Source organism: Cnephaeus nilssonii, assembly GCF_951640355.1.
Source record: "Cnephaeus nilssonii genome assembly, chromosome: 11".
In the NCBI taxonomy this organism is placed as follows: Eukaryota; Metazoa; Chordata; class Mammalia; order Chiroptera; family Vespertilionidae; genus Cnephaeus; species Cnephaeus nilssonii.
Genome location: NC_137082.1, coordinates 2,734,915 through 2,752,494, shown reverse-complemented (window position 1 = coordinate 2,752,494; position 17,580 = coordinate 2,734,915). Strand labels below are relative to the sequence as shown.

The 17,580-nt window shown below is 50.5% G+C and overlaps 1 protein-coding gene across 2 annotated transcripts in view; it reads right to left on the bottom strand.

Moving 5' to 3' along the window:
* Window positions 1-1,546: 1,546 nt before the first annotated feature.
* The window catches only part of TAF4 (TATA-box binding protein associated factor 4), a 60,311-nt gene continuing 44,277 nt past the window's right edge, over window positions 1,547-17,580 (bottom strand). For both annotated transcript variants that reach the window (XM_079784312.1, XM_079784313.1), the window contains exons 11-16: window positions 17,101-17,270; window positions 16,714-16,844; window positions 15,898-16,023; window positions 15,441-15,497; window positions 14,910-15,029; window positions 1,547-2,998 (exon numbers count right to left, since the gene is read on the bottom strand). In XM_079784312.1, coding sequence (XP_079640438.1) covers window positions 2,831-2,998; window positions 14,910-15,029; window positions 15,441-15,497; window positions 15,898-16,023; window positions 16,714-16,844; window positions 17,101-17,270 — 772 coding nt within the window. In that variant the 3' untranslated portion in view covers window positions 1,547-2,830. The remainder of the gene's footprint in view (window positions 2,999-14,909; window positions 15,030-15,440; window positions 15,498-15,897; window positions 16,024-16,713; window positions 16,845-17,100; window positions 17,271-17,580) is intronic.

Genomic DNA, 17,580 nt, shown 5'->3' with positions numbered 1-17,580 from the left:
CCTGTGTGCCGACTCCTGTGCCCAGCCCTCCTGCCCGGCCCCCCATAAGCCTCCATGACCCCCACAAATTGCCCCCAGCCCCCACCCATGTCAAGCCACCTCTTTTCCCTTTCTGCATTCCCCTCCCACTGGCTCCCACATAAGCCCAGGTCCTAGGGGCCCATGCTGCCACCTGGCTGTCACCTGGTGGCCTCAACGCTGGAAGGCAGTCCCTGCATGTCCTCGATGAATGCACTAGCCCCAGCCGCCCCCACGGCCTCCTGGCCATGGCCTCCAGCACAGTCTCACCAGGGCGAGGCACCCCCGCCACCCACAGACACCCCTGCACTGGGGAGGGGTCCCAAGAGCATCCCAGAGACCCTGTGCCCGCCCTCTGGACTTGCGCCCAACCCCCCCACACTGCCACTCCTGCCTTCACCACATCCCCCGCCAAGTGTCTTCACACTGGAACACGGCTTTTTTATTCACGTTCGTTTACTTCTGCACCTTCACTGAGATGTGTTAGAGGTACGATAAACCGCACATGTGCTTATGGAATGCAGCTCGAGAAGTTCTGACATTTGCACCACGGCCAGCACCACGCCCCTCCCGACTCCCAGGCAGCACAGGCTGTCACAGGTCCCTCCGCGTCCCAACGCTGCATCCTGGTGACTCTGAGGCTCGTGGTGGCTATAAAAAGGAACAATTCAGAGACACAGACAGACACGCGCAGGGAGAAAACACCACACAGAGGTGAAGGGGTGACCCTTCCCAAGCCCAGGACCGTCCCGAGATGCCACAAGCCAGGAGCTGGGGGAGGGGCCTGAAACGGATCACCCCTTGGACACCCAGCCTGCAGACCTGGACGGCAGATGTCCACTATGGACGCCCCATGTGCTGGGCTTGGCTGCACAGCCGCGGCAGGCACAGCAGTACCACACTGAGAGCGGTGGTTTCCAGTGTGACTTGTAAATAAGCCCACATATTGCTGGAGATCCATCCAACCAGCTAAACTTAATGTGAGAAGTAGACACCAACTCCAATTAAGCCAACAACTGGTCACTATGGCTCAAGAGGCAGTGCACTGCTGTGGATGTGACCCCTGAGCCTTGGAGGGGGTCCTACCTGAACCCTCAGATAGACCGGAGGCAGGGCCACCAGGAGACCCCACCTTCCTCCATGGTTGTGGGTCCTCATCAGGGCTTGGCCATCCAGGCCGCCCGCACAGACTCACCAGCAGGGCCCACCACAGGCCTTACCTGGCCTCGCCCCGCTGGGCCCCAGCTCATCTGCAGGGACAAGAGCCCTGCTGTCCACATAGCACAGGGCCATCTGTGTCCCGTGGGGTGGCCCAGACTGAGAGCCCACCAAGGTGTGAGCTCAGCTCTGCCAGGCCTTACTCTGCACCGTGGGCATCTGTCCATGGAGGTGAGTCCTTGCTAGGTGAGTCGCGGGGGCTTAGATACTGGTTCTAACAAGTTGCTCATAAGTAAGCACCTCAGCAGAGCCAGAGCTGAGTCTCTGGCAGCATCTAAAACTGGAAACTGGGAAAAATAGGCAAAACAAATACAGATAAATTTGTTTTTAATAAAGGAGTTAATTTTCTTTCAACCCTATATAAAACAATAGCAATTAAAAACTTCATTTTTGAAAGTAAAATATTTACATATGAACAAGTAACTGTGCAAAATTTACATGAAAAAATGGAAAGACGGGATTTCCTAAAAGACAAAATAAAAGGTGTAACAGTTCTCAGGTGTCGGTAAAAAATACTGATCTTTCAGCTCCCACTCTGGCGAATTAGTCTACCGTGAGGTTCCCACGGAGAAAGCCAAGTATTTACAGTCATAAAAGTACTATCAATAGACAATTTAATACAATAACCTCTGAAAATATAAAGAACCAATTAGTATATTTGTAATAAAAAAATAGGTACAAAGAAGGGGCTTGCTCTGGGCATCTGTAAAGGGCCCACAGCTCGCACACGGTCTCTTAGCAAAATAATTACAGTTCGCAGAGGCGTTCCATGTTCTGTGCCAAAGTATGTACAATGACTGACAAAATACACCAGCCATTCCCAACACTGGATTCACACCGAGAAAGTCTTCTGATGATTCTTCTCAACTTTGATTTTATTTCATCTAAGTTTTCACTTTTAGCTAAAAAACACAGTGCAAGTAAAATATATTTATGCTGAAAAGGTTTTCATTTCTTTTAACTTTACAGCTTTACAAACTATAGCAAATAAAATGCATTTGTACAGATGCCGGCCACACATCCGGGAGCCGCCAGGCCGGCTCCGCGAGGCAGGAGAGTGACTCACCCAGAGGCCGTGGTGGGCCGTGTTCCTCGAGTGCTGAATGGGGAGGGGGGGATAAATAGTCTAAAAATCAGTTTGCTTTGCCAACTGACTGATACAAAAATAAAATAAATGAAATGAGGTCATTGGCTTGCAGACACACACCTACGCAGTAAGTGGGGCTGAACTAAAACCAAATGCACAAATAATGTAAAAGCCGCTAGGAGGCGACATAGGGCAGCTAATTATTTGCTAAACGATTCTGTCAGCTTTTATATATGGCTTGTTTGGCAAGAAGGCCACTCAATCAAAGATGAGTTAGGATTTAGTTGTCCGTTAAGAGTGCCCATGGGCCTCTGTTTTCTCTGTTACAGAAACTTGTTTTCTTCCGGACTGAAGAGTTGACTTAGAAACAGGAATATAAAACGGTTCCATTGCAAAGAGGTGGCTGTTTTTTAAACAATATCCCATTTGCTTGTTACAAAAAGGCGTAATCTGCAAATATATAAAAACGTCCCCAGGCGTCTCTAACGAGATGCCGCAGGTCCTGTGCTACTTAAGGAACGCTTTATAAAGCAACAGTGAATGGCTTGTCTCGCGTTCATTTTCTAAACAAAATATGAGGTCCCTGAGGTTGACCCGCGTGATCCTTTGTCGTGTGAACTGTCGGGGGGTTCCCACGCCGGAGCTGCCGGGGACTGCAGAGCCCGGGCCGGACCCCTGGTGACAAAGGAGAAGACAGCCGAGTTAGTGGTGCACAGGATAGTCAGGACTCAGGGCAGAAGAAAGGGCAGGGCCAGGTGAGGGCCCCAGGATGGCACGTCTGGGGGCAGCTCGAGTCTCCCTTAGTGTCCCAAGGAACCCTGATTGTGGAGGAAGCCAGGTGGGACAGGCCCCATCCCAGAGACCCACTCCTTGAGCTGAAGTGCTTTATGAGTCCCCACGGGGCGGGGCGAGGCAGGGTCAGGAACCCACAATGACCTGCAGGGCCGCGCTCCAGAACACTAGCCCCAAGCTCCCCAGAGCTCAATCCCTGTGGCCTAAGGAGGGAAGAGGTGGTGGCTCCTGCCCAAGGGCACGGCAGAGAGGCTCCTGGGTTTGTGGCCAATGTCCCCCAATTTCCACGCATCTGGGGGCTCAGGCAGGGCCGATGCCTGGGGCCAGAGTATCATCCCCACTTCACTGACAAAGGCACATTCCTGACGCCACAAGGTCTGGAACCGGACAGGCTGGTGGTCAGCTGGCTGGGCTGCAGCACTCCATGGTCCCTTGGACAAGAGAGGGGCTCCCTGCTGGTCTGAGCGGATGCAGCCTGCGCCCTGGGCCCCGGACATGGGCCTGAGTCTCTGGTACTTGTAGAGACGGAGTCTGGGGGTCCTCCTGGAAGCACCTTGCGGGCCCAGCAGCAGCAGCATCCATGGTCTCAGCACATCATCGCCTCCATCGCACACTCAGGCACAAACCACACAACTCCCACTGCACGGCTCTCGTGTCTCCGAGTGGAGTGGAAACTAAAGTCTCTGAGTCTGATGGTTAAAGTTGCTCGTGTATAGTTCAAGTGCAAAACCACCTTGGCGTTTTTACAGCATTTTCTCCAGGTTTAAGGTGGGAGCAGAGGGGCGAGGCCGCAGCATTGCAGGCGGCCAGCAGGTGGCAGGTGAGGCCATGCCTGGTCCCCCTACCTGAGCCCATTCCCCAGGGGACCTGGTGGTCCCAGGCATCTCAGGCACATCTTCCACCAATAAATTACATGGTCTGTGCACCCCCTAGGCTCCCCAATAGCCCCCAGCCCCGCAGCCCTCCCATGACTGCGTTTCCTTGTCTGAAAGAACTACCCAATGGAGTGGTTCGCTAAGAATCAAACAGCGCTCCTGAACAGGCTGTGCTGACAACACAGCTTAGAGGAGCAACAGGTCAGCCCACAGAGCAGAGGCCAGTGTCGGGCAGGAACGCTGGGAGGCTCTCAGACGGTGACCTCCCCCCACCGGAGCTCACAGAGGCAGGAGTATGTCACTCGAGGAACAAAGCACCACCTACATCACGGACCATGTGTCTCTGACACACACTATCACCCTGGACCATGTTTGTGTTTCTGCTTTCAGAACAGCTGAGCGGCTGAAACTGTTAAAAATCAGAAATCAACAGGAACAATATTTTCTAAAAACCAAAACAAATGAGCAAACAAAATAGCAATAGTCATGGGCAGAGACAAACTGATGATGGCCAAGGGGTGGGGGCAGGTGAGACCGAGGAAGGTGACTAGGGACGCAAACTCCCAGTTATGGAGTAGGTCACAGGGACGTGACATATGTGCTCGGGGAGAGCCTTATCACGGGGCTCCCTTGTAATGCATATAGATAGCAAGTCACTGTGTGTGCCTGAAACTAATACAATGTTGTAAGTCAATTGTATTTCTTTTCAAAAAAAGACAAATACTTTAACGCAATATTTTTTGGAAATCAAAACCGTTACCAAAAAATCCTGATGGGCAAGCACCCACAGGGCCCATGGGTGTGGCTGTGCACTTCCAGCCGGGGCTCTGAGGTCAAAGAACACAGGAAACCAGCACTTCTCCTGCTTCTGTTGACTTTTATAAAAACCCCTGTGCTCAAGGCACCCTACCTGACGCTCAGATTTCTTCTAATTACATGGGGGGAGAGCTATTTTTTCACTTCTCCCCAATCAGAGGGCAGTGTTCATGTCATACTATGGCACCTGGTTCCAAAGGAGGGTCCAGCCTTGGGGGGTAAGAGGAAGCTGAGGAAGAGGCCCTGGCCAGGATGGCAGGACAGCCCCAGGCCTGCAGCTGAAGGACCCACAGGACCTAAGATAAAGAGCGTCTGTTCCCGGCTCAGACGTAGTGACCCTGGATAATTCGAGTGTATGAGAGTGAAGAGGGACTGAGTGGGGACAAGTTAAGGTCCTGCAAGAACGAGAATGTCACCATCAGAGGACAGGTGAGCCCTCCCCTCAGCCTAACCAAACAAAAAACCTGCCCAGCTACCCCGACTTTGAAATGCTGCCAGAAGAGGGAGCCATCCGCCCGTTCATCTTGTAAAACACCAAACAAGAGAAGCCTAGCAAGGCCCTGAAGAACCGCCCACGGTCCCACACGGTCAGAGGCGAACTGTCCGGAAACACAAGAGGACGCTGTGGGAGGGCACTTTCAACAACACAAAGTATACATGTAAGCATCTGAGAACAGGAAAATCACCTTAAATCAAAAACTCAAAAATTAGGAAAGAAGCAAATTTAAAACCAGAAGAAACAAATTTAAAACCAGGAGAGTTAATTAAACACAAGGAAAAAATGGAAAGAGCCCTAGCCGGTTTGGCTCAGTGGACAGAGCACTGGCCTGCGGACCTAAGGGTCCTGGGTTTGATTCCGGTCAAGGCCATGTACCTCAGTTGCAGGCTCCTCCCCGGCCAGGACCCTGGTCAGGGCTCGTGCAGGAGGCAACCAATCGATGTATTTCTCTCACATCGGTGTTTCTCTGTCTTTCCCTCTCTCTTCCACTCTCTCTAAAAATCAATGGAAAAATATCCTCGGGTCAGGATTTTTTTTTAATGGACAGAAAAGACAAAAGTAGCTCAGAAATGAGTAAATTCACTGCAAAGTGCCCAGGGGAGAACAGACAAATAAAAGTGCAGAAAGGCAGGAAAGTAGAAAAGGAGGTGAGGAAAATTAAAAGGGTCAGGAAAAAAGACAGGGGAAATGGGAGACCCCAGAGTCCCCCAGAGTCCTGAGGGGGCAGACAGGTCAGCACTAGGACTTGAACTACAATCCCAGAAAACCCTCCAGGACAGACAAAGAGCAGCACCCCACACTGAAAGGGCCTGGGAAAATTAACCGCAAAACTCACTGACATGACCTCCTAACACTTAGTTTCAGAGTCAAAGCTCAGTCCTCTGGTAGAAAGAGAAAACAAAAACTCTGAAGACGAGAGTTAGCGTGGCATCAGGCTTCTCACAGCCACGTGCACAGCCAGGCGGCCACAGAGCTGCACTGAGCCCTGAGAGGAAGCACGAGCCCAGCACTCCTAGCCAGCTTGCAGTCCTCCATCCCCGGCCAAAGCAAGCCCCTTTCAGTGTACAAACATGGGGACCGTGCCCCGAGGCCGCACACAGGCTCTGTCACAGGACGGGCACCATCCTGACAGGTGACAGCACATCACAGATGGTGGAAATGAGCGCCTGGAATACGAGAACGTGCAGCAACACCAAAGAAAGGATGCGGCAGGAGGACTAGTGACAAGTGTCCTACGCTGGGGAACTGATGTGACACAGAAGAGGAGGGGAGGGAACGGGATAGGCGGAGTTCACTGATGACCGACAGCCAACAGGTGAGGCTGAAGGTCAAGAAAAATGAATAAGCTGAGAGGTAAGCAGTTAGGTGAAAACCAGGGGATAAACACTGGGAAAGAGTTAAGGCCCAAGTAACCACTGGAACACAACGCAGATGGGAAGGAGGAAGGGACCCAGAACACAGTGCCGAGTGGAAGCGAGGAGGCAGGTGGGGGACCGGCACCTGCGTGTGTACAGCTCAGACTGCCAAGCACGGCAACGCTTCACCTGAAAACAAGCCATGAAAATCAACCCAGATGTGGGAGTCCCACGGCACAGACAGCAATCAGAGGTCACTGCATGCAAGCAGGGACAGCCCCTGGGAGGGCGAGCCCTTCTAAGTGACTCAGAGCGAGGGCTGTGCCTGACGCTGTGACTAAACAGAACAAGGACCACGACAACCTCCATTCCAACGGGACATCTCACAGGGCTGCGCAATTCTGAACCCGTAACCTGCCCATTAGGACGGAACAGGTCAGTCAGCCCAGAGGAAGGAGGGGCTGCTGGGAGGAGCTTGTGACCTCAGACTGACCCTGAGGTGCAAGTACAAATCCACTGTGTTCAGTCTAGGTGTACATGGGCAGGAACAACACAACACAGACAGTGTGTGCGTGCGGAAGCCGCGGGGGCTGAAAGCAGGACATCCCAGGAGCAGGAGCTCACCGGGGCCCAGGCCCTGGTCCCCAAACATGGCTCTCCAACAAAATTAACCAGGGCTCCTCAGAGAAATGGCTGACCTCTTAGTCATGGCAGGAAAAGTAACATAAGCCTAGAACAATCTGTAGTGTGAGAAAGAAAATCTTTAAAAAGTGATGAGTCATACTGAAGGACACAGGAGCCAACCTGCAGGAGGTCACACTGAGTGACCGATGACGAGACCAGGACAGCAGTGCAGTCCTGTGTCCCACAGACAGCAGTCCCAAAGGGAAAGGCAGGAACTTCACAGTGAGTCCCCTGCAGGCCCCACGTGGACCAAGTGTGCAGTTACCACCAGCACTGGGGCCTCCGGATGTGACAGGCTGGGAAGGACACAGCACTACTTCTGTGACAGTCCAGCAAAATCACATAACCTGAGTTTAACCACAAGGAAGCATAATATCGGCCCGAATTAAGGGACTTTACCCAATAACCAACTCGTACCCTTCAAAAGTGCCAGATCAGAAAGGACAGGAAAGACTGAGGACTGTCCCAGATGGGAAGAGACCAAGGAGCGTGAGGATCAAACACCACCAGGGATCCCAGACAAGGGCCTGCCGCGGGCGAGGACACTGGTGGAAATGGGAAAAACACCACATCCAGAGGAAAAAGCTGCAAAAGATACATCTGATAAAGAACTATTATCCACAATATACAAGAACTCTGAACATTCAATAGGAAAACAAACAACCCGATTAAAAAATGGGCCCAAGACCTTCCCAGACCCCTCACCAAATACACAGATGACAGGTAAGCAAATGGAAAGATGCTCCGCGTCCTAGTCATCAGGGAAATGGAAATTGAACAATGAGATTCCACTGCACACCTATCAGAGCGGCCAAAATCCAGAGCACCGACAACACCAAGTGCCGGCGAGGACGCGGAGCGGCGCGAACTCTCCTGCACTGCTGGTGGGAACGCAGCTGGTGCAGCCACTTGGGAAGACAGCGTGGTGGTCTCTGACAAACTGAACAGACTCGTGGGACCCAGCAGTCACGCTCCTGGTGTTTACCCAAAGGAGCTGAAAGCTGATGTCCACACAAAACCTGCACACAGACGTTTACAGCAGCTTTGTTCTTAATTGACAGAATGGGAAGCAGCCCAGACGTCCTTCGGCAGGTGGATGGATGAATCACCATGGTCCACCCAGCCAGGGGGATATTATTCAGCACCGAAAAAAATAAGCTGTCAGGCCATGAAGAGACACAGAAGAACCTGAAATGTACGACTAAATGACAGAAACCAACTGAAAAGGCTACAGACTGTGTGACTCCAGGTGTGCGACATCTGGAAAAGGCAGCGCTGTGGGGACAGTGAAGACCATGGTGGCCAGGGGCTGGGGGGAGGGACGGGAAGGGGGGCAGAGGATTTTAGGGCCGTGAAACTACTCTGTGTGGTACTATGATGGTGGGCACATGCCATTACACATTGTCCAGCCCCACAGAACGTACAACCCCGAGGGTGACCCCAGTGCACACCGTGGGCTCTGGGTGATGATGTCAATGCAGGGGCACTGACTGTTACAAACGCCCCGCCGGGTGGGCTGTGAGTAGGGGGAGGAGCTACAGGGAACTCTCTGTACTTTCCTCTCAATTTTGCTGTGAACCTAAAACAAAGTTTATTAATTTAAAAATTTTAATTCTTAAAAACAAAATGAAATAAAGTCCTCAGTGAACAGTATAATACCAATGACACACAGTGGGGAATGCTGGGTGACAGATATACAGAAACTCTCGCCCTACCCAGTTTGGCTCAGTGGATAGAGCGTTGGCCTGTGGACTGAAGGGTCCCAGGTTCGATTCCAGTCAGGGGCACATGCCCGGGTTGCGGGCTCGATCCCCAGTGGGGGGCGTGCAGGAGGCATCAATGCTTCTCTCTCATCATTGATGCTTCTCTCTCTCTCTCCCTTGCTCTCTGAAATCAATAACAATATATTTTAAAAATAATAATAATACAAAATTTATTTTTTTTAAACTTTCCAAAGTTTCTGCAACTTTTCTGTGTGTGTAAAAATTAGTTCAAAATAAAAAGTTGTCTTTTTTAAAGACATAATCTGAGGGAATAATCTTAAACTTGGGAATAAAAAGACAAGAGACTGAGCACCATCTCTGATGGAGAGGCAGAGAGAGGACGTTAAAATTCTGGGCTTGGTGTTGACCATCGCACGTACAACACAGCTTTTCCTGAAGTCCAAATGGGCAACGCCAACACTGCGGGGAGGCCTCCACAGCCGTCCTTGGTGACAAGCTTCCCACCGGCTCACCTGACTCCCCGGCCTCAGGCCGGTCTCCGCCCTCGCCCGCACCCCTACCCGCGTGGAAGCACTGTGCCTTGTCTGTCCTTTAGAGGTTTTCTGGATATTTCACCTCCTAAGTCAAAACACTCTTCCAGGGAACCTGCCCTCCTGTCCTCGCACAGGGACCCAAGCCACTGACATGGTCGGGAAATCCGTTTCATAAGCAAAATACCGCACACACTGAGAATAGCAGCAGAAACTAAGTTTCCACCAGGAGGGGCACGGGCCAGGGCACGCAGGAGAGAGGCCCTGGGGTGCCCAACTCAGCCTCCATTTCAACGTCAACACTGAGCTGGCTTCAGATACTGAAAGGGGCACGCGTGACACACAGCGCACACACACACACACACACACACACACACACACGGCACGCCCATGAACGCACACACGCTTGCACACATGCATGCACGACATGCAGTACACACACACATAAGCACTTGCAGGCACACGCACAACACTCAGCATGCACACACGCTCATACACATGTACGCGCACGTATGCATAGGCGCCGCCCTGAAAGGAACCAGGGCTCTGGACCAGCTGCTGGCGGGGTGCCTGGAGCCCTTGCGCCAGTAGAAATGGGACGCCTGAGGAATGAGGTGACATTTCAAAAGGATATAGAGAGCAGCTTGAAGAAGCCTCCACTGACCATCTAGAAATAACGAGAGGATTGATTACCACCCACTGAGAGCAACAGGAATCCGCCAGTCCGCGCGCATGGTGAACAGATGAGGATGAAGGCATGAGGGAGAAGGCGAAGCTCTTCTTACAGGAGAGGCAGCTAATGATGGAGAAGGTGTGACAACAGACAACCCCAATTGGCACCGGTGGTGTTAGCGTGCAGTGGCAGTTGTGCGGGTGCTAAGGCTGGAGGTCTGGTGGGGAAGGAGGTCTGCACATCCCTGCAACGTCTTCTCACTAAGGACTGATCCCTCTGAGGGCGCAGCATGACTGTACACAGGAGTGACCTGGCAGACGCCAGCTGAACCAGGTGGCATCAAGTTCACCAGGTCAACATGGGGGCCTAATGACTGATGACCACAGCAGAGCACCAGCAATCCTGAGCCCAAGGCCTGACCTCTAACCCTGTCCAGAATAGGGACACTTGGAAGAGACTAACAAGGCACGCGAACTGGACCGAAGAGAAAAGGAGACCGACGCTGCCAGGACAGCTTGTGAAATGTGACCAGTCTGAGGACTGGCCAATGGCCGGATCCATGCTGATTCCCCCATGACAAGGTTGGATAGGCAGCATCGATGCATGTGGGGGTGACAGAACAGCATAGCAGAAACACTGTGTGGGTGTGTACATATGGAAAACAATACAATAATACGAGAAGAAAAAACTCTGTGTTTCATGTACTCACAACTATAAACATACTTTTGCCCCATTCTGTAAACGTACAATACTATATATATAATACCCAAATGCACATACACACAGACATGGGGATGGGGGAGTCAGGGCAAAGAAGAAAATGTGATAAAGTGTTCAGAATGGAAAATCTGAATGAAGGGAGTTCTTTGTACTATTCCTAAAATTCTTCTGTAGGTTTGAAACTATTTTAAAATAAAAACACTTTGAAAGAAGTTCATCAATATATTCAAGGGAGATGGTAACAGGGGCAGCATTTTTAGGATCTTGCCAAAGGCCCATCTATATATATAAAAGCCTAAGCGATCATTCGACTGTTTGACCGTTCGACCGGTAGCTATGACATGCACTGACCACCAAGGGGCAGATGCTCAACGCACAGGCATGGAAACATGGAACAGACTAATGAATCTCAGAAGGAAGGGGAGAAGGGGGAGGGTGGGAAGAGATTAACCAAAGATCTTACATGCATACTAGAGGCCTGGTGCACACATTTGTGCACCGGTGGGGTCCCTTGGCCTGGCCTGAGGGGATCAGGCCGAATCCGTGCACCAGGCATCTGACATCCCCCTAAGGGGTCCCGGATTGTGAGAGGGTGCAGGCCAGGCCGAGGGACCCCACCAGTGCACGAATCCATGCACCGGGCCTCTAGTATCATATAAACCCCAGAACAATCAGGTAGCAACACCCAAACCAGCAGACACTCTTGAGAACAAAGCCAGTGAAGGTGAACCACAGCAGTCACATGCCTCAATGGTATTGCAAAACCGTGCAGGGCAAGTCGGAAAAAGGCCACCAGCACCACCAAGCCTACAACCCAGGGGCCAGCAGGCCTTCACTGGAAGAGCAATGGCTCATTCAGAGCAGGAGCTAAACCTGGGAGGATCTGTCTACTCACACAGCAGCCCAGTGCTGGGAAGCCTTACAGGACTGACCAGGGCTCCCAGTCAGGAAATCAAGCTGAGCAGGAGGGGGGTGGGGAACAGAGAAAGGTGCAGAAAGATAGGGTGGGGAGCTGAGCCATGGACTCTCAAAACATGAGCACCCACACTTGTATCACCATGGAAACAACCCAATCAAGTCACAAACTTCCCTCAAACCACACTGCTTCTTAAAAGTTCAAGAAAACAAATACACAAAAGTGAGCAACTGAAAGCATCAGCATCAAATCCCATAGAAGACACTACAGGAAAAAGGAGAAAAAGGAGCAAGATAGCATCCCTACAGACAACAAAAAAACAGATGAAAACTGTAATGTGCTAATTCAACACAAACTAAAGACATTAAGGAAATAATGACAGGCATGAAACAACAAAAATCAGAATTGACAAAACTTAGAAATGAGGCAACAAAACCAAGAATTAGAAATTAGAAACAAAATTTCATTTGAGAAATGAAGACTAAACTAAAAAGAACTCAAGAGCAAAGAAGCACAACAAATAACACCTTAAGAAGAAATTACAAAGGTGAAAAAATGAAAAGTATAATTTAAAAAAAAGATAGATTGAAAAGATTCAGGCAAAGAAGGTACAACACAGAGTAATGGGAATCTCTGAAAAGGAAAACAAAATAGAAAGGCACCATTAAAGAAAGTGTTCCTGAATGAAATAGGATCTGATGCTGGATGCTGAAAGGCCAATCCAGAGTAAGCAACTCCACGTAAATGAAAGGCTTAAAGAAAAGAATTCTCTGGGCATCTTGGGGCAAAAAGAACATAATACACAAGAGAAATGTAGTATCATCAGACTTGGGGCAGCACTTTCTCCCAGGAACCAGTATCTGGAGTGACACATGTAAGGTTCTCAAGGAAAGAAACATGAGCCAAGGATTTTATGGCTATCAGAACTGACCTTTTAATAGAAAAGACAGTTATCAAGATGCGAGAACTTGGGGAACAGTGTCTCCATGAACCATTCCAAAAAAGTCTGGTAGAGTGAGATTCAGAAAAACAAAATGAGGAGACCGATGTCAGCATAGAGAGTAGTCATCAGTATCAAATACACAGTTTCTTCCTGAACTGAGAGTACAGGAGCTACAGGGAGAGGGCAGACCAGGGAAGCGCTACAGTGCAGTACTTTTGCGGTGAGCCAACACCCTCCACACTCCTGACACCCAGGAGTAAAGACCCACCCTCCAAAAACCTAAAACCAACCTGGACGGGGTAGGCAGAGCTTGCAGGTGAAGCTGCTAGGTCAGAGGGGCTTCTGAGACCCCCATGAGCTTCCTACAGACCCTTTCTAACACCAAAGTGAAACACAAGCCGAGTGGCAGGACTTCCTGCTAAAACATAGACAACGCTCTTCAGAGGAAGACAAAATCCAGAGTCAACCAGCACGTCAGGCACAATAGCCAGCACTTGATCAACAATCACTAGACACACAGAGAAACAGGAAGTATGACCTGCAGTTGGGGGAAAAGGCAGCCTGAGATGAGCCTGAGACAGCCCAAATGTTGGACTTGACAAAGATATCAAATAGCTTTCATAGACAGGATGAAAAAAAATGGGAAAATATGGTGTCCACAAGGGGTAACGGGGAAGCTCAGCCAAGAATTAGAAACCATAGAGACCTAAGTGAAAACCCTACAACTTCAGAATATGTTAGCAATGAAAATCTCACTGAGGGGCTTGCTTCCCAGCCGCCTGGAGATGTGGCTGGGGAACTGGAGGATAAGTCAGTAGAAATTATCCAGTCTGAAAAAAAGGTGGAATGTACATGTAACTGGGAGTCCCAGTAATAAAAAAGTAAGACGACAGAAAAGAATTTTGAAGAAATAAAAGCCAAGATATTCCAAATTTGAGGAAAAATACTCTCCTAGAGATCTAAGAACTCGAAGCAGGTTAAGTATCAACAGAACTGAATCTGAACACAACACAGACAAACTTCTGACAATCGCAAAACAATAAAGGAGAGGAGTACAGGGAACAGGGACTGGAAGACAGTGGAACAGCAGCTTAAGTAGGAGGATGGTTACACACCTGTGGTTGTTTCTCAGTTTAGAATAGGTGTGCAGTTCGGCAAAGCACACAATTTAGCCTCCCTTCTTTTGTGAGCTGGTCAAGAAACCATGGCACTAGGACATTCCTTAGAAAGGAAGGAACCAGTGGTGCCACAGAGGGGTCCGAAGAACAGGGAAAACGTCAGAGATGGCTAATTCCTGGACTCACTTATCCCTTTAGTCTGTTGTTCTATAAAATTAAGTGATATATACCTGGTTTTGCTTGGCTTATTCAAGAATGTAGGAGAAATTAAATCTTAAATTTTAAAAAAGAGTTGAAAGAAAAAAACAGACTGTCAACCCAGGATTTCATACTCAGAGAAAACATTATTTGAAACAGAGAAATACAACCATTTTCGGTAATCAAAAGTGAGGCCTCCACCGCCAGCCGCTACCCTATAATGAAAAGGTAAGTGCTGCGCTAGGACGGGCCTCAGGAGGGCACCGAGAACACCGGGAACAGTAGAGAAGTAGGGACAAATCAGAGATGACGTTTTCTCTTCATGTAATTTAGCTTAAAAACAACCGACAGTTTAAAGCAAAATTAGCTTTCTTTAGGGTTCGATGCCTAACTATATATAAAGATATGCCAACAAGCAAAGCAGGAAACTGACACGGCGCTGGGAGGGACCGTCCCCTGTGCTGATCCCTGTCCCGTCCAGTAAGATGGCCCTTCCCCTGACAGTTATAATCGCCCATATTCTTCTCAAAGCCAGTCTAAATCTCATCGTATTAAACCATGCGACTGAACTTCTTATGGAAAGAAGTCTCCTGTGATGTTCACAAATAAGTCGATTTTAATGTAAAGTGTCAACCACACATGTGAGAACGCCCATTTTCCTACGTGAGTCTGACTACCCGAGGGGTGAGCTGCCAGGCGCCCCACGGCCCCCTCCAGCCCCCCACCCCCACACACTGCTGTACCTCGGTCCCGGAGCCCGGGCCTGGGGAGTCCACTTTCCGCTTCTTGCGGGGCCCGATGGCTGCCAGCGCGGTGAGATTGGCGTCACGCTGCCTCATCTGCGCCAGCTCCTGCTGCTGCATCTGTGTGAAGAGGGAACAAGGACAGTCACCTCATGTGCGTTGCCTGCTCTCAACAAAGTGATTCACAGACAAGGAGTTGGCACAAATTTTCTAAATTAAAATTTCTTTCATGTTTGAACCGTTATTTTAACAGAAAGCATATTTTACAATCAGAAAAACAACAAACCAAGAGGTGCTCATGGTAGAAAGCTCTGGACAAATTTACAAGTACAGACTGAACGCACCGGTGAGAAAGTGCCCAGCTCTGAAGCGGGCAGTCAGCTCAGAGAACACCTGGGCGAGCACTTCAAGCGTCTACAGAAATGCTGCCTCACCAACGCCATCACTAACCCACTCTCCCGCGGCACGTTTCAGGGGACGGGGACAGGTCCCAGCAGCTGAGAAGGCTCTTCCACCCCAAAAGCCCCTCACCTCTTTCGCCTTCTGTTTCAGCCTTAATTGTTCTGGATCCTCTTGTCTGGAGCGAGACTATTTTTCAAAGAGGGAAAGAAGAAAGATAAGTTATGACCTAAATGTTCACGACATGGCAACACCGAGGTTACAACAGGAGGAGGCACACTGTTTAAATGCTGAAAGCCAAAAGATGAAAATCTGTGTTGCATGTCATGGGGAATAAAACAAACAGAATTCTTCAGAAAACAATACCCATTTGGACATAAAAACTAAGACGGTCTCTGATGTGTCTGCCAGCTACAGGAACCTGACTGGGTAGGACACAGGACAGGTGCCAGGATGCGCCCTGCCCCACGTGCTATGGCTCCTGAGGCCGCGCGCCCCAGCCCCACTCCTGATTGCACCCCAAACACCACTCCAGCCCCCTAGGAACCCTGAGGGCATCTGTCGTCCCAGGATACTCAGGAGCACTTGCCTTGGCTGCTCGCATTAAGATCTCTCTTTCCTGCTCATCTTTCCTCTGTTTTTCAATCTGATCGAGTTGTTCAAAAAATTTGAGCTGAGCCCGAACATCACTCGCCTGCTCATATCTGTCATCATCCTACAAAGAAGGTAAAAATGGTATTTGATCAATCGGAAACCCAGCTGGACAGTCTGCACCCCCTCCCCGGTCCAGTTCCCACAGCTCCGCCCTGCAGACCCTGCCCCCGATGTGCTCCCACGTTGACACGAGGAAAGGCGCAGTGAGCTCAAGGGGCATTTCCACTTTACACACTTCGCTGTTTGTTTGTTTTTAAGTAGCATTTAAACACTTTTAAAGTAACATAAACATTTTCAAAACAGTTCTGTGCTTTCATTCTAACAGCTGCTCTGTAGGCGCTGTCGCCAGTCTATCTCGCTCCTCGGTGCCTGTGGGACAGACAGCACTCGCTGGAGCGCAACAAGGATGCATGCTGACCGCTGCTGTGGAGGCCAGGCCTCTGGTGCAGGTGACCTCAACAAAACACAACAGGCCATGTTCCAAGTCACCGAGCAGACTGGAGCCCCCCATCTGCAGGGTTAGCTGGAAACCCCAGGGGCAACTGGGTGCCCAAGCTGAAAGTCACCTCCACCTCTGCCCTAGCCACAAATCCCTCCGTCCCCAGCCTGGGGGACAGAGCACCTGAGAGCACTGTGCAGCCAAGAAGTGCATCTTCCCCAAACCTAGCTCTGCAGGAGATTGGAACGAGCCAGCGGGGCTGCCTGCCTGCACCGGACAGCAGGACACTGGGTCCGGAGAACAGCACGTTACCTTATGAGAAAAGTTCTTCTGCTGAGCCGTTTCTGATATTTTTTCCACGAGGTTCTGCAGCCTCTGTTGTGTGGCATGTGACACGTAACTCACCACGTCGGGGTGCAGTTCTGTTATGCCATGTTTCTTACCTGGGGGTCAGGCAATAGTTCACACATTAAGCACTTCTTTCTCACCACTTGCTGCCTTGCACAGCCTCGGCGCAGCCCAGGCAGGCCCTGGGCAGAGCACCGTCATCACCGACCTCGTGGAAGGTACGACACGGGCAAACCCGTGGTGGGGAGCTGCTGGGAGGGGCAGCTTGACCCCGACCGAGCACTAAAGTCATATCACCCACAGACCCGTGGGGACGCAGACACCTGTGACAGCCGTGAAGCAGGAACATACCAATTTCCAATATCCTTCTCTGCAAAGGCGCTGGCAGGAGGAAGGTTTCGTCTTTGCAGGACCGTGTGAGCGTGCCCACCAACTCAGAGTTCGTGGCTAAGATCCTTGCACTTTCTTCCGATAGGTTTACTCCAGCCATCGATGCCACGTCGTTAATGTCATCGTCGTCCCTTAAGGTAAGAACAACAGATGACTGTGCCAAGCACGGGCTGCAGCAGAAGCGCATTCAGGTGGTCCCAACTTCGGGGCAATGAGCGGGTGGAGCGAACAGGGCCCCTTGGAGAAAGCATGGCGAACACCTCCCCAGGCATGCGTCCGCCATCGGTCTCGTGCTCTGTGCTGTCACCTGAATGAGGAAGCCTCAGGGTCTTCTCTGACAGTGACCCCAGTCTTTTAAAGAAATACCCATTCAGGGTCAAGGCGTGCGTGCATATGGATGGACATGTGTACAGAGCTCAACAGTCAATGCCAAGTTCAGAC